This window comes from Aulonocara sp. 'chitande type north' Nkhata Bay, linkage group LG5 (genome assembly GCF_057382095.1).
Source record: "Aulonocara sp. 'chitande type north' Nkhata Bay isolate Kocher_YH1m ecotype deep benthic linkage group LG5, A_spYH_male_GT1.1, whole genome shotgun sequence".
Lineage (NCBI taxonomy): Eukaryota > Metazoa > Chordata > Actinopteri > Cichliformes > Cichlidae > Aulonocara > Aulonocara sp. 'chitande type north' Nkhata Bay.
The window spans coordinates 10,368,382-10,386,061 of NC_141348.1; the positions used below are offsets into that span (position 1 = coordinate 10,368,382).

The 17,680-nt window shown below is 42.2% G+C and overlaps 1 protein-coding gene across 1 annotated transcript; it reads left to right on the plus strand.

The window, feature by feature from the left end:
* The first annotated feature begins 3,005 nt into the window (after positions 1–3,005).
* Positions 3,006–12,988, plus strand: LOC147329863 (uncharacterized). Its single transcript, XM_086291244.1, has 3 exons — positions 3,006–3,164; positions 5,687–6,863; positions 9,058–12,988. The coding sequence occupies exons 1-3, from the start codon at positions 3,026–3,028 to the stop codon at positions 9,224–9,226; spliced, it is 1,485 nt and encodes a 494-aa protein (XP_086147370.1). The 5' UTR covers positions 3,006–3,025; the 3' UTR covers positions 9,227–12,988.
* The last annotated feature ends 4,692 nt before the right edge of the window (positions 12,989–17,680 follow it).

Consider the following 17,680-nt stretch of genomic DNA (forward strand, 5'->3'; position numbering starts at 1 on the left):
AAGGGGGCCATCTGATTGTTGTGCTTTTCTGTGTTATTGTAGGGTCTTTACCTTACAATATAAAGCACCTTGAGCTGTGATTTGGCTCCATATAAATAAAATTGAATTGATAATGTTTATTGTATTATATATTACTAATAACTGTCAGTGTTTCAAAATGCGTATGTGTATTTGGTCTTCAGATTATTTTCTGATAATTAAAGACTTCATCAATGAATAATTTTGTTAAAGAAAACAGAAAATAGTATCTTATGATATATTTATCTTTAAAGTGTTGATTGCAGTCTTACAGCAGACAAATGAACTCAATATAAAAGAAAACTAAGGCCACTTGGGAAGTGATCCAGATCCTCATTATAACTGGAGAAGTTCCACCAAGTTTCATGAAACTGTAGGTCTTGTAGTTTTTGCATGATGGCCATAAGACACACAAACTTAAATACTGAAAACATACCAGAATATAAATCTATGTTTGACACACAGTCCCAGTTCAACACAGGCCTGTCATAGTGTACTTCTGCTGTGAATATTTTAACAGACTTGAATATTAAGAAGTAATGGGTCACCTGAGTGATCAGTGGACACTGGTAGTGGATGGAAATCCCTCTTCTCTAATATCCTTTATATCAACACCCCAGTAATGAAACTGTTTTTGAGCCACAGAAAGTGATGTAGTGCTGCTGAGCCAAAAATGCAAGTCAGTTTTTGGTGTCTGGAAGAGGCCTGAGCAAGGTTGCAAAGTGAAAACGCATTCCTCTTTCGCTGCATCATTACTGACCTCTGGCAAGCCATTGCTTTTCTGCAGCCACATGAGCTCAGCCACAGCTTGCCCGTCTATGAAATCTTCTGACTTCTCACACTGGAAATGTGTTCTGGAAAACCTGTGTTTGTACCAGCAGAGTTAATCTGACTAACAGCTCGGCCCTTACTTCTCTAATGATGCTTATTGGACAGACTTAGTCATTCAGAGTGCTGTGATCATTATTGGCAAGTTAACGAGACCTGGACTAAGAATGGTCCCAGAAAACAACAGCAACAGAAATTAATTTTAAAAATCAGGGAAGTTCTCCACAGAAAAAGTTTGCATTCTAGAAGAAGGGTTAATCCACATCTGTGTCAGTTTCTTCCTCTTCTGATGCTTTTAATTAACCAGATTCATGGATGACACAAAACTAACTACTCAGGTACATCTTCATCAGCAGCACTGTTGTAATCAAAAGTCTCCGGTATCAGACAAAATGCTGTTGAGAACTAATCCTGTAAGCACACTTCTGTATCGTTGTGTATTTCTTCAGCAGCATAACAGCGCCCCGGTATGGTCGGCGTGACAATTACAACTTTGCCCTCTCGAATTTTCAATGCACAACACGAAAACATTAATTCATTAACCAGATACATGCTTTGGATCACTAGAGATCCTGCATATAACAACATTTTTTTTAAATCACCTGTAATCATAAATAATCTATTGTGTAATGAGTTAATTGCTTATTCCTTAATGAAACAATAACTAATCTATGTAAATTTGAGGAAAAAAATAGATAAGGTGGTAATAAAATGTTATTTCCGTGTAAACGAAGGTGCAGTAACTTCTGCCAAAGCAGAATTTCTGAAAACTGAAGTCCAAGTTTAGCCAGTTTGATGTCTGCACTCGTAGCTTCATGGCAAATTCGACTGAGTTCAAAAAAACATCCTGACAGGGGAAAAATAAATGTGCAGACTTTGTGTTAGACTTAAAAAACATGGAGAATGAAAATGAAAAGGATGCGACTGTGAAGGCGTGAATGATGGATAATGGAAGTCCTACCTCAGGAGATTTAGATCATCAGGGGCTTCATTTCCTACATTGTGAATTTTTGTGCAGCACTTTGAACCTTTTGCATATCTGTTTATGCCAAATGCCTCTGGCCAGCAGACCTTCTGTGGGGATTTTAAGTTCTTATTCTTTCGCATTTAAGATGATAACTTGCTGAGCCAACGGCGCACATAGGCACAATTTACTCTTCTGTCCTCTTTTGAATGAGACAGTGTGACAGTTCTGCCTGATTTCAGGTAAATTTGGAGCTGCTCGAATGTGCACATATGTCACACGTATCCTGTCATTACATTCATGATGAATTCGTGCACTTTTTACTCATAAACACCTGGACTTCAAGAGCTCAGATGTGAAAGCATCACACATGTCTGTGATTTTAAGGAATCATAGCGAGTTGCTATTAGCGACTATGTTATTCAGGTTGGCTGGAAATCAGAAGCACAGGCAACATTTCCACTGGATTAGTTACCAAACTGGTAACAACCCTTCTAAATCTTCTAAATAGTGTTTTATTTTTAACACTGAAAAATTAAAAAGAAACTTCTAATATCGGGCTCTTTCTTCTTTTTGCTCTGGACCAACGTGTGTGAAGGGGATAGTCAAGTTTACCTAAAAAGATTCATAGGTGGAGTAAATCACGGTCACGTGATTCAGAGCACTGTTGCCCCACAACTGGAAGATTTGAATCTTCTGGTAGGCTGGAGCCTCTGAGTGTTGAGTCTGCAGGTTCTTCTGGTTCCTGCACAGGTTTCATCCAGCTGTCCACATGCATGTTTGTTCCATCCATCTATCCATGTTATGGGTGGATGTTGTGCTATTTGATATAAACAGATGCTCTGTGTGCCTCCCTGATTTTCTCGCTTCACGGAACTTAGACAACTGGGTAGCAGTGCTTCCACGGCAGCTTTATCTCTAGCAGTAACTGCAGGTTGTTCTGATGGCCCAGGTTAATCTTGACCTCTTATCAGTGTGTCCGTCACCCCCACTTCCACCTCCTTCCCCGCACATCTGCTGGCTACGGTGCATCCTGTTAAAACAGCATAGCTTCCCCTCTAACAACACATGGTAGTCAGAATTTATTGAGCGGCAGCCAATCAGCGCGTTCCTTTTTGGGCGAGCCTCCGCGGCGCTGGTCCAATCAAAGGCGCGGAAAGGGACCCGTGCCTCCGAGTTGTGCAGCGATGCCGTCACGTGACGCTGGGAAAAGAAATGCCAACATGGACCCGTGGCAAAGACGGGACGCGAGTGCGCGACGACAATAACACGACGGAGACGAGAAATAAAGGCGAAACACGGAGAGTCGTGGACTGCGCCACCTCCGCGAACACTCTCCCCGCTCTGAAGCACGGTAGGTCGAAGCAGCCGCCGGGATCGCGCCGCTCGACTCCTCCGGAAAGACCGAGGAGTATAAATAGAGCAGTTTTCATGACCCAGGCGAACTTGAGGCTCGTGGATGTCTGAGTGGGCACAGTTGTACTGCCATGCTGTCGGAGGAGCGCTCGCTCGTTTCTCAGGCAGTCGCGCCGTGGATTTTCCATCTTTTCTCTCTCGGTGATCCGACGCTCGCGCTCTCTGGCGTGTTTGTGGGCGCGTCTGTGCGGCCCTTGTTTACCCTGCGCAAGCGGCCGTGCTCTGCGCGAGCAGCGAGGCCCTGCTGCCACATGTGCCCTCTGACAGCACCCACAAACAGCCTTTACATAAGCACACGAGGTTATTGTGATCAGGACGCTGGCTTTAAACATAAGGGCTGCGGACATGTGAGGGGATGTAAACGCACTCCCGGGGACCCTCCATCGGATTAAATCTGAGTCCCGATGCGTTTTGGGGTCCCAGCACTTGTTGCATAACTCTAGACAGGGTTGCTGTTTCTTACACTGTTTAGCGTTCACATCAGGCTTTTTCTGTGTTTCAGCACCAACACTGCGATGGACGTGAGAGGTCAAATGCACTGCAGCTTAGGAAATGACTTTAAAAAATAAAAGCTGCAAAAGCACACAAAATAAAAGCCAGCCTGTGGTTACAGGGCACCTGTGGTGTAGCGTTAAAGAAGAGGCCTCAGTCCATGTGAACCCTGGTTTGACAGCAGACACACTGCCAGAATTCTTTCATAGGGGTCGCCATAAAAATATTGGGGTGGCACACCAAAAATATGATTTCCAATTTTATTATGCTGTTGTCAAACATAGGTTACTTGAAAAATATGGGGAAAAAAGAGAAGAATTCTATGCCTAGTTAGAAAATAGGTACATATGAAAATCAAATAAGAGGGTGGCGTCCTCTCTCTTGTGCTCACGTTTATTAGAATTACCAACATAGGACAGTCTTGTAATGGGAAGCCACTACCAGCAAAATTTGAGGGGGTGGCCAGTGCCCCCCCAGCACCCCCATTGGTGGCACCCCTGGTAGCCCGCCCTTTTGCTTCTAGCTGTTGGATCTCCAGACATGTGCATCTCCAAGGCGACAGAGTGGAGCCACAGGTTTATTGTGGTTTATTATTGGCATGCTTGTAAACAAATAAATATAACTAAAATGCAACATGTAGCCTTACATGGATTATTCTAAGCAGTATAAACAGACATGTTTGTTAGTCACTAAAATAACTGGGCAGGAAATAGCCCGGTGACAATAAAAATGTTTTAGTTGTATCATAAGCTGCTGTGGTTAGATGAGTTATCCTCACACAGGAACAGGATTTCCAGTGTGTGGCATTCATTGAGTAAATAAAACGCTTTTATGAGCAATCAACTGTCTGAAAATTTGGTATTGATACTTAGTAATACTGTAAATGTACAGCAGCGCCTCTATTTAAAGGGCCGCCTCAACCCAAATGACTAACACCCCCCACCCCCACCCCTCACCCCCTGGGGTTCCCACGTTCTCACTCGAGTGGATAGTTGAAAGGTGGTAACCTTGCTGAAGTACAATGACAGTCAGATTTGTTGTGCCCTGATGCTGTAGCAGCGTGCTGCACGGGCCCTTTGTCAGAGTCCACGTTTAGTACCTGACTTGTTTAACGTTATATTAGAGCTCAAAGTATTTATTTATCCAAGTGAGGACCAGAGACTTACACTAACTGGGAGTAGACTCTGCATTGCACCACCAAGGAATTCTCACACTCCTGCTCATACATTCTTACTTTTCTCTTCACAGAAGCAGGAAATAAACTGCCCAGAAAGTATGCATGTACCAGCGGGAGAGCACCCAATCATGTTTAACCTTGTTTGCGTGCAGCAGCAAATCATTCAGCTCATCCCCAGGACATTTGTTATGAAATATCACCACAGAGATTTTTCAAGACTCTTATATGTTTAAAAACTGCTAATAAGATAGATCGGTAAACTCCAACAGTGTATTGGTTCGGGGGGGGGGGGGCTTAGACCCAGCTGTCCGCAGGGGTCCTAATATGCTGCTATGCATGAAAAGTTTTGCAACAGTGTGACTGAGAGGATGCCATGCACTCATCTGCCAAAACTTGTTATATGTATGGACATCCAGTATTAAAAGAGAAATTTTAAATGATGCCATTACCCCAACTACCCTGCATATGTTTTTCTAGATATTATCGATATTGGACCACCTGGTACGTTTATACAGATATGTGTGTGATTCAGCGCATCATTAGAGTATTTGCTCATTTCTTTTTCTGTGTTCCAGTATTAGTTTTAACCCTCTGACATAATCAGAGTTTACAATATAACTTTGACTTGAATATTAAGGAGAAAAACTGAAGGAGAAAAATGTTTTTTGTTGCCAAATGCATCGACTATATTTATTTTGAAGTCAATAATCGAGTCATTGAGGTCCTCAGGCCCTCCTGCCTTTTTACTTTCTGCTGGGTAATAAAATCTGGTCTCACTGCTGCCTTTGCAGGTCTTTGTGTCTCCTCTTCTGGATCGAGTTTCCTCTACATCCCCTACATCTGCAGCGTTCGGACAGGATCAATGGTGTCTCTCAGCAGCAGAATGCTGAGTTTGGAAAATGACCTGTTCAGGGACAGCAGCAGCCTCTTCTCCCTTGACCTCGGGGACGGAGACCGCAGCCAGGGGGGCAGTTCGGCCTCCTGCAACAGCCCAGAAGCCAGGGAAGTGGAGGTTCTGCACAGCTCCAGCCCAGGAGAGGATGAGGAAGATGAAGAAGAGGAGGAGGATGAGGATGGAGAAAAGCGTCTCCATATTTTCTTGGGAGAATTGGGAGAAGGGGAAGCTGCCAGTCAGGAGCCTAAGCTGCCTGAATTCTCGTTCCACCCCTGTTCCCCGTTTTCCCCAACCTTGGAGGACATCGAAGAGTTTTTGAGGGAAAAGATGGAAATAGTCAAAGATGGGATGGTTGTTCCAAAGGAGGAGGCCTCCCCTCAACCATGCAGCTCCGCTGACCCTCCACCTGCCTCGGCTCTCCCGGTTGCTTCCTCAGAGACTATCAATGATCCAAAGACTGATGCCTCCCAATGCACGTCTAGCTCAGATGCCACTCAAGGCGGGAAAAATAGCCCCATTCCAGCTGACCCTTCTTCTTGTGCCCAAGTTAACCCCTCACCACCCACCTTGTCCCCACCGGTGCTCCTGGGTGCTCCTTTGGTGCTCCAACTCCAGCCTCTTCCGTTGGCCCAGGCCCAGAATCCAGCAGGCTCTCCTGCAGGGGCCCAAAGTGGGATTTTGCTCACCCATGTGGTCATGGGGCTTCAAGGTGCTACAGGACAAAATGTAACCCTGCTGGCTCCCCAGGTGCCCTCCACCCACACCACTCTGTTATCACTAAACAGTGGTGATAACAAGCCAACTGACCAGAAGTATGTAAAGATCGCCCCTCTGCCAATCACTATGAGGACTCTGGAGATCACAGGCTTGACTGGGGTCGGGGGCCATGGAGGCGGTGTGCTAAAAGCAATGGCTCCTCGGATGACGAGGGTGCCACCTACTGAAAGGGTCCACAAGTGCTCCCACCCAGGCTGTGGGAAGATGTACACCAAAAGCAGCCACCTGAAAGCTCACTTCCGCCGTCACACAGGAGAGAAACCCTACACGTGTAGCTGGCCCGAGTGTGGGTGGAGGTATGGAACATGATGCAGACTGTAGCAGGTTTAACAGTTAAGATGAGGTTTTAGGGGTTTTTCCCCATGATTGATTGTTGGCACTGATTAAGCAGATGGCCTGATCCAGCAAGACTAGTTAGAGCAACAGACCTTGCACAAACACGCCACGGTACGTTTATTACAATATGAGGAAACGGAAGAAGAATAAACAATTTCAGCTGCTCCTTTATTCACAAGGGTTTGTTATGCATCCACAGAATACTTTCATAGCAACAAAGAATTTCAGTTTCCATCTCGGTTATACTTTACGAGTTTAACAAAGCATCTTCCTGGTTAACAGCCCATTAAGCTTTGTGTCTAGAAGTGCTTTTTGTCTAGTGTTTTTTTCCCTTTGGCTCCAAAGGTTTGATGGTAATCAGCAGTCAATTGTCAAAGCTATTTTGTCAATTGACAATATTATGCACATAAATTAGCATAACTTTATATGAATACCTTCATGTAAAAACAGTTTACTTAAAAGATGTGTGAAGCTTCCAGTTCTGGGAAGTGAAGCCAGTATAGAGGTGGCTAAAACCTGCATTCCTTCTAACAGTCAGTAGGGGGCAGCACCTCTGGCTGCAAAATGAAGTCCGATTATATCGAAGCCCACAGTAAAATGACTCTTGATCTGTGGCCTTAGTAAATGTTTAGCTCATGAGTTTATGAGATTCAAGTATTCTTCAAAACAGCATGATGTTAGATTCTTTATATTATGTTCATCTTGACGTCTTGACGAAAAAATCTAAAAGGCTAGCAAAGACCTGCATGTAGTTTAGTAAAAATATAACAAATTTATTATGAACAATGAAACTATTTGAAATTTGGAATGCATCAAAATAATATGAATAACATAAATAATCAAATAGATATTGAGGATTTAATACCCAGCAGGTTGCTTCAGAAAGTGTCTCATGATATGATTATGCTCACCCAGCCTTCGGGATCTTATCTTCATGCTGATGTCGCCTGCTCTGCTGCACTTTTAAGCATTTTTACACTGGCTTATTTTGTCGAAGATAAAAACCGTTAACAAATATAGAACATCAACAAAATAGATGAACGTACCAAATGTGCATGAAACGTCAACAAGCATGCGCATGGTGAACGCAGGTGTAAGGTCACCATTCGGCGTTCAGTTAACTGTAAGATAGGGATCATACATACATTATTATGATATTGTGTGTTTTAGGGCGGGGCAAAGGTGGTTGAAAAGTACCTGTGAGGTGAGCTGAGATGTGATGGTGATCACCGATGAGACTGAGATGGTAGTTATTAAACATGAAACGTTGGTCTCCCCGGGTGGTCTCACTGATATGAAGAGAGAGGGGTGTTTGAGCCTGTGCTACAGTGTCTGCACAAGGCCTTCCTCAGCTGCTGAAGTGGTGCCTTAAATGATTGTTGAGGTAAAAAAATCAGATTTTTCCAGGGCTGTTAACGCACTGGAGTGCTTCATATTAATAAAGAATCATTTGTAACTGAGCGTGCGGAAACTGTTTCATATGATCATTTTCTCATTTTTATCTGCTAAATATTGATTTCAGCCTCTCAGTCTCCTGTTACCCATTGCCAGCTTATTCAGTCTTAATAAGGAACGGTGATTACGTTTGTGTCATTAAAGACTTTTAATGCCTTTTAGCTTTGAGGATTGATGTCAGGGACTTCCAAAGGGACTGAGACTTGTTTTAACTCCTTATCTAAGTTTGAAGCTCAGTGAAGATAATAGTCACTTCTTAGCTGTTCTACTCTCTCTGTTACAGGACTAAATGACAGACTGTGAGCAATTACAAGATAAATCCTTCTCTTTATGCCACAGTTCCCACTTTTATTCTGTGAATGCTAAACATGACCTGCAGGTTTTTTTTTTAAAAAACGTACAAAAGCACAAAAACATTTGACCAATCAGCACGCTCGGCCCCAGAAGTTCCTGAACCTTTACTGTACCTCCCACACAGGAGATCTGCTGGCAGAAGTTCTACAAATATTTCATCTTTAACTGCAAAACATGAGAATGGATTTGATTCATATAATAAATCCAATATTAATTTGTGTAATCTTATCCATCATTGGGAGGAAGGGATTTGGTATGTCCCGATTAATGGATATGTTAGCTGGTGTGTCTCTAAACCTCCTTCAAGCTGTGGATAACACCACCCCTCTGTTCTTGTGTCTCCAGGTTCTCCCGCTCCGACGAACTGTCTCGTCACCGCCGCTCTCACTCGGGCGTCAAGCCTTACGAGTGCTCACTGTGTGAGAAGAAGTTTGCCCGCAGCGACCACCTCTCCAAACACACAAAGGTCCACCGCAGCTCCAGGCCCAGCAGGATTATCAGAGCCACCGTGTGATACCCTCAGCTGACCTGACCCCTGCCCAGCATCCACCCACCCACACCTGCCGTGCCTCCCTTGCCCAGCTTCGATTTGGGCAGCGCGGTGAGGGTCCGGGCCTCCTCAGGACTTTTGGTGCTTTACGAGCTGGACTTTCAGAAGAATCTCGGGAGTTGGCTGCCGTTTCACTTCAAAGTTTCTGTCCCGTCTCTTCCTCCCCTCTGTTTTACCTTCAGTGCTCCTTGTGAGCTGCTCATATTGTACCGAGCTAGCAGCCACCTCAGGAAAAAGTCAGCTCAAAGTGGATTTCCTGGCCTTTGCGCACTCATGCGTGGCAGAATGCAGAGCAGCAGACATTCTTATAAGGGATCCTCTTGTAACCACTGCGTGCCCCACTGCTCCAGTTACCAAGCTGCCAGGTGCTGTGGGAAGTAGAGTGCTAACCAGTAATGGGAGCATCTGTAATTATAGAATCTTTTTTTTTCTACTTTTGCAATCGATTTGCTTCCTCAAAGGTAAACTTCAGGGTTCAAATGGTTCAGATGAAGCTTCCGTTGTTGCACTTATGTGTTCTAATCGTTAACGCGATACGCGCGAGAGAGTTCGGAAACCCGCTCCCAATTTCTGAATTCTTCTGAAAGTACTTTCAGAGGGATGCCGAGGCTCCTCACAGCAGAGATAGTTTAGTCGTATTGAACTGCTGGTGTCCCTGATAATTTGGCCAAGTTGAGCAAAACTCACTGTTTTCTGGACCACACCTCTGGCCTTGATCGCATTCATCCAGTCGTGATCCAAAATGCTTTGGACCTGTATGCCTTTTCTCAGTCCCAGTATGTCCTAATCTCTTTATCGATGCCTTTGTCCATTTCACAAAACCTCTGTTGAGCCTGCTGTTATCATATGACTGCTCTTATTTAACTGTGACTCTGAACACGGGGTTGCCAAACCTGAAATCCCTGTTCTGGCCCTCTGTGGGAGGATGAAAATGACACCTTCGTTTATACGGTTTATAAGCTCTTTGTTCTCTGGAAATCATTGTGCAGCCCATTGATGTGGCTTAAAAAACATACACACACACACACACACACACACACACACACACACACACACACACACACAAAGTAGTTATGGGCCTATAAGGTGCAACAGTGATGTGAAACTTTGCTCTTTTTTAAAATTTACAGTAGCACTTACTGTAAACGTTTATTTTTTTGGTTATAGCAGCAAGAAAAGCTAATAGTATGAATAGCTGGAAAGGCAGCTAACATCTATCCAATCATTTGTATTAGCATATTCAATATAATGTGTACTGAATATTAAGGACACAGATGACGTGTACAGCTTGTAGCCTTTATATAGATGTTTGTTTGTTTTGAAATCCAAGGATTTTCAATCAGCGCATTAAGCTATTCAGTGGTGTTCCTGGAGAGGTTTTCAGTCTGTTATGTGAGTTTGATTGTAGCGCGATCAGTCTGTGGAATGTCGGACTGATTATGCTCTGGGATTTGGAGTCCCGCTCTACCCGTTCACATAAACCATTAAGCTGAGTCTGCTGGTCTCAAGTGCACTTGTGCTAGTGAAAAGTGAGAAACAGTCAGAAAACACTCCTGCTCTTATGGCAGTTCCATAAAATGCACTGGAACAGCAAAATGCGAAAAAAAAATAGTGAAGCAATTTTTGTAAGGAAGGTTCAACTGCCCGTGGCGGTCGGTATTACCGTGTGTTATTAGATCTCAACATTGTGGTGCTTGTTAACCTACCGGTGCTTCACAAAATAGGCTGTAATTACAAGCGTAACACCTCACATAGCTGGATTATCTCTGTTGAACAGGCACTTATAACTACCGGCAGTCTTAACTTTAGCTGGAGCAACACTGGTGCTTATGGATAAGCGCAAAAATAGAGCACTTATTTACACAGCAATCGTTCTTATATCTGTGATTCTTAGCATTCTGGAAACCCTAGGTTTCATTCTTTCCAAGCAGCCATGCTCTGTAGCGTAGAAACAGACGGGCAGACGTGTTTATCTGTCTGAACCAGTGCTGTCTTTGTGTCTGAGCCTCCCCAGGCTGCTTCTACTGACCTACATCCAGACCTGTATTCCCTAATCATCATCATCCAATTCTCTCTCTCTCTGTGATGCCTGAGCACAGGCGATATTTTCTTTTTGTTTTGTTTTTGTTTGTTTGTTTTTTTTTTAATACCAGAAATGCTATTTTCCTATTTGCAGAAATAAAATTTAAAAAAAGAAAAAAGAAAAACACTAATCCTTTTGCTATGTTGTTATTCTAGTAATGCTTGTTAGGCAGACATACAGTTGTGGTCAAAAGTTTACATACACTTGTAAAGAATATAATATAATGGCTCTACCGAGTGTCCCGTTATTTCTAAAACTCTGATTTTTCTCTGATAGAGTGATTGGAACAGATACTTCTTTGTCACAAAAAACATTCATGAAGTTTGGTTCTTTAATGACTTTATTATGGGTTAACAGAAAAAAGTGATCACATTTACTGGGTCAAAAATATACATACAGCAACATGAATTAGCAATTTTGGTGACTTACAAAGTTGTCAGTGAACTGAGCTTCATAGCATGGCCTCTTAACTTGTGAGTGATTATGAGTGACTACAGCTGCTGACTTCTCTTAGGCCAGTTAAATAGGGCTCATTGGATACAAACGCCCACAAATGCTACAATGGGAAAGTCAAAGGAGCTCAGCATGGATCTGAAAAAGCAAATTATTAACTTGGACAAGTCAGGAAAGTCACTTGGGGCCATTTCAAAGCAGCTGCATGTCCCAAGAGCAACAGTGCAAACAATTGTTTGTAAGTATAAAGTGCATGGCACTGTTTCGTCACTGCCAAGATCAGGAAGAAAACACAAGCTATCACCTGCTGCTGAGAGAAAATTGGTCAGGAGGATGAAGAGTCAACCAAGAATCACCAAAAAGCAGATCTGCCAAGAATTAGAAGCTGCTGGAACACAGGTGTTATTGTCCACAGTCATACGTGTTTTGCATCTCCATGGACTGAGAGGCTGCCGTGCAAGAAGGAAGCCCTAGCTCCAAAAGCAGCACCTTAAGGCTCGACTGAAGTTTGCTGCTGATCACATGGACAAAGATAAGACCTTCTGGAGGAAAGTTCTGTGGTCAGACAAAACAAAAATTGAGCTTTTTGACCACAATGCCCAGCGATATGTTTGGAGGAGAAAAGGTGAGGCCTTTGACCCCAAGAACACCATGCCTACAGCCAAGCATGGTGGTGGGAGTATTATGCTGTGGGGCTGTTTTGCTGCCAATGGAACTGGTGATTTACAGAGAGTAAATGGGATAATGAAGAAGGAGGATTACCTTCACATTCTTCAACATAACCTAAAATCATCAGCACGAAGGTTGGGTCTTGGGCACAGTTGGGTGTTCCAACAGGACAATGATCCCAAACACACATCAAAAGTGGTAAAGGAATGGCTAAATCAGGCTAGAATAAGGGTTTTAGAATGGCCTTCCCAAAGTCCTGACTTAAACCCCATTGAAAACATGTGGACAATGCTGTTCTTCAGCATTGTCCACATGTTTTCAAGTCCATGTCAGAAAGCTATCAAATTTAACTGAACTGCACCAATTCTGTGAAGAGGAGTGGTCAAAGATTCAACCAGAAGCTTGTGGATGGCTACCAAAAGCGCCTAATTGAAGTGAAAATGGCTAAGGGACATGTAACCAAATATTAGCACTGCTGTATGTATATTTTTGACCCAGCAGATGTGATCACTTTTTTCTGTTAACCCATAATAAAGTCATAAAAGAACCAAACTTCATGAATGTTTTTTGTGACAAAGAAGTATCTGTTCCAATCACTCTATCAGAGAAAAATCAGAGTTTTAGAAATAACGGGACACTCGGTAGAGCCATTATATTATATTCTTTACAAGTGTATGTAAACTTTTGACCACAACTGTAGATCAACATTTGCTACGAGGTTTACAGTGACAATGTACCAGCATGTGAGAAAATAACAAGTATAGAAATGGTGTGAAAGTATTTTTATTCACACTCAGTCTTTTTATAACAAGCTTATAGTGTGAAATATCTGTGTACAGTGTACAGTACAGAAACCAGAAATCTTGAGTACTGTTCTTAGTGATAGTTTCGAATGCACTGTGGGAAACAAAGGTATCTTAAAAAAGCTAAGGGGCTATTTGGAGCTGTCTTCTTGGGGTTTTTGTTTTTGGGTCCCAGCTTACATGAATAGTCTGATATATCTATTTACTGGCACTAAATGAGACTTTTTATGTTCTTGTTGAAGACAAATAAGTAAATAGGAAACAAGTTTGACTTTAATTCACCATTTGGCCAGAATCACATGTCAAATTGAATGCTAATTTCCCTTTGTGTCCGGTGTCCATGCAAAGGTCTGTTATGAGTAGACTCCATTTGACTCGTCTAACATTCATTGATTCACATCAAAAGAAACAACAAGAAACACAGCAAAAAATTGTCAAGTCCAAGGAAACATTAGCATCGATATAAAAATACACATGCAGAAACAGTGATTGAAAAAGGATAGTAACAGATGCACAACATTCCCCAACAAATCTTGGAAGAAAGAAACACGAATCTTCAAATATCGACAGTTTTGCGGTACTGGCAGGCAAATTTACCAGCTTCTCTCCTTTCATTTCTCTGTAGTCACCTGCTCTCTGATAATACCAGAGATTGTCTCATAGAAGTGACACCAATCTGAATTTCCTGCAGTGCTAAATGACAGCAGGGATTACAGCACAGTAAATCTGGCTTTAAAAAAAAAGCAGCAGGCAGGTTTCAATCCTGTAATTACTTTCCAGTACTCTGAATCCTGCTGCATGCTGCACCACCTCTCACTTCGGTAATCTACAAAGCTAAAAGGAAGCTACAGCTCTCTACACATATCATGTTTTGGCTGTCAGTGTTTTCTAGCTGTGCTTGACTGCATGGGGAATGGGAGGGGAACACCTGGAAGGAACTGGGACCAGCTTCAAAGCAAAAAAACAGTTTCCTCCTTTCCTGCTCTGCTCTTGGACACTTTTGCTAATGTGGCCTGAATACGCAGTCATAAAAATGCTGATCGTCTGAGTCCTGTTTTGATTCCTAAACTGTAGGCAGGCATCTGGCAAGAACGTAGGGCTGAAGAGGAGGAGAGAAGCAAGGAGGGAGTTTCCTGTTAGAAATGAAATGTGCCCACAAGCTGTAATGTAATAAGAGTAGTCGACAACAGTCATGACCAGAGGTTACTGTAGGACAAAGCGCTGCGCTGCTCTTTAAAACAGAACAGTTTGGCCTTTAAAAAGCTATAGATTTATTATGATCAGTAAATGGGACCAGAACATGAAGCTGAAGAACACAGAAGAAGGCTTTCTGTTTATCTCAATAGATGCCTGCAGCAATTCTTTGTGACTGTTAACAAGAAACTTTGTTGAAGACTACTCCTTTTATTCCTTCTTACCTTCTTTCATTCATCACCCAGCCTAGGTGGAAACTAAATAGAATCCATGCTGGGATAAAAACACAGCTTAAGGAAAGATTAGTGTTTAACAACTGTGTAATTTAAGAGGATGTGTGAAAAATAGACAACACAAGTGAAAGTCAGTGATCTGAATACTACAAACAATATGCAGCTAACTAATCAAACCTAGATAATAAGGATAATTTCAACTGTGATATTAATAATACGTTTTGCAGATTCTGAAATCATACAGAGGCGTTACATACAGAGGACGTCATGCGCACGTCACTCAAGACCTGTCTGCCATGTTGGACGTAATCATCACTAATCCGTTGTTTACGTAGAAATTATCACTACTTTTCCCTCACAACGCCTACATGCTGCGGGGTTAGGTGCAGTAATCATCAAGGACAATCAAGGACAGAGGGAAAATCTTTTTCTAATCATGTTTTTTAGATAGAAGAATACGAGAAAAAAAATTAATGAATAAAGGCATCAGATAAATAGTATAACAGTATAACAATTATGGGTTAGTTGAATTTTTTAAATAACCAGTATCTGTTTCAAACAATATGTACCATTTAAAATTTTTACGTTGATATTTTCATTATTTCTTCTTCGTCTGCCTCCTCCAGCACAATTCTCGCCTTCTCATCTCCATTTCATCCTCTTCCTCCTAAACTAACGTTAGGGTTCTAACATAAGAAGTCTCATATGAACATAATTATTTAATCTTGATATTACTGCAATGAGTTATTGTCAGCAGATGTGACCCTCCCGTCTCTGGACAGGTAACAAGAGATGGCTAAGCGACAACGTAACAAGCTAACCATGCAAGCTAGTCATGCAAGCTAACATTAGCCTCTAGCATCCTAAAACTTAATTTCCCTCTGATTAACAGTTTGATTTCACTTTCACATCACAAGAGTTTATTTGCTAAGTACGAGTCTGCCAACGTCAAATCCATTTCAAAAAAAGTTTCAGTAACAGCCGTGAATACCGGTGAACAGGAGCTAACAGCAGAACACACTGATGGAAAATTGGCCTTGCCGAGTTTTTCCAAATAACAAGCAAGATGCTTGTCAAGAAAATGTACTTCCTCCAAGAGAGTATATGTTTACTATGTTTAGTAAACCGTATTTCAGGATTATTACACATCCAAAATGGACCAAACGGCACCTTATTTTTATGAATCACACATCTGGTGCACATCCTCACATCTGGTGTGCATGATGGGCCATCACTGATGGCTGTGACTGGACACAAGCACAATAGCCCCGGCTAAAACGGGAACCCTTGTCACGTGGTAAGCGGTCATGTTTCTGCAAAAACCCTATAGCCTCCCAGTTTGGGTGATGAAATGTTCTTTACAGTGACACATTTCTCATCATTGTATCCCTTGAGCTCTGCAGCTTGTTTTAGTGTCTTTAAGCACATTGTTTTTTATTTTACAGCCTGCTTTTCAGCATTGCTGTTTTGATTCTCTAACAGCTCATATCTACTTACTTTTAGCAGCAGGCAGCTGCTCTGAACATATACAAATACTCACCAGCACCCCATCTAGGGGCTTGTGATTGGACTATTCCAACACAGTGGTGTGCAATTACTTTTATTACAGTGAGATAAACAGAGATGACAGACCACCTGACTGTGGCTCAGGTGGTAGAGCGGGTTGTCTGCCAAGTTCGGTGGTTCAATCCCTGGCTCCCCAAGTCTACATTTCAAAGTATCTTTGGACAAGATTCTGAACCATAAGTGCCCCCCCCCCCCCCCCCCCCCCCTTCTCCCATGTATTCATTGAAATGTGACTGTTTGTGTGAACAGTATGTCTTTTGTCCTGAGCCTGGTTCTGCCAGAGGTTTCTTCCTGTTAAAAGGGAGATTTTCCTTCCCACTGTCGCCAGGTGAATTCTCATAGGGGTCATCTGATTATTGGGGTATTATTGCAGGGTTTTTACCTTACAATATAAAGCACCTTGAGGTAACTGTTCTTGTAATTTGTAAATATATAAATTAAACTGAATTAGATCAAAGTGCTTAAAAGCACGAAGGTGTGTGATTGGGTGAATGAAGCTTGTAGCAAAAAGTTCTGAGTGTTCAGTTGGGGGTAGAAAAGCACAAGACCATTTACCACAACTGTAGACCTTTGCCTTTTCCACTGCCCTCTAGTGACAAAAATATATTTAATAATAAAAGCTGGGTTTGCTTCAGTGCCAAATGTTAAAAGAATGTAAGGCTTCTGTGGAATTCAGCAGTCTTACTCCTGAAATCTAGATGTTCACACTGACTAATGTGACAGGGACCAAAAATAAAACACAAAACTCATTACAACTGATTTTGTCATGCCTTCAAAGCCCTTAGACTCTCACTGACAGACAAGCCTTTTTCTGGCATCCAGAAATATGAGGTTATTGAAATCCTACACAAGATATTAATTAGGGCAATTCATATAGAGCAGATTTCTACTTCAACTGCGAATGAGTCACTCATCCGCCAAGTCAATCCAGCTCCACCACTCTATAAATAATCACCCTCTGGTCTTCGACTGCTTTGCATTTATGTCTGAATAATGCTGGTATTTGTTTTAGCTAAATGTGCCAGTCGGGTCTGATTCTGTACTCTCACTCTCCAGCCTGAGGTGTATACAACAGCTCAGACTTTTTTTTCGTGTAGTAACATAATGCTGTTTTGTTTTTTAAATTGTTATTAATTTATTTTTTTTAAATAATACATAACCTAACCTGTTTTTTCTCAGTTTTTTTTAATGCAGTTAGGCTACATTTAGCAGTATGTTTGCTTTCTGACAACATCAGATAATAACAGATGAATGTCCACAATAACAAGACTAGAATCTGCACAGGGCTCACTGATGCTACTGTGACTGTTAGCATACGCTGCCACTTGGTGGTTAATCTGACAACATGCAGCTTCTGGACGTGGAGGTTAGATTGTTTTTGTTGCTAATGATGTTCTGTGTTGATGGAAAATCCAAA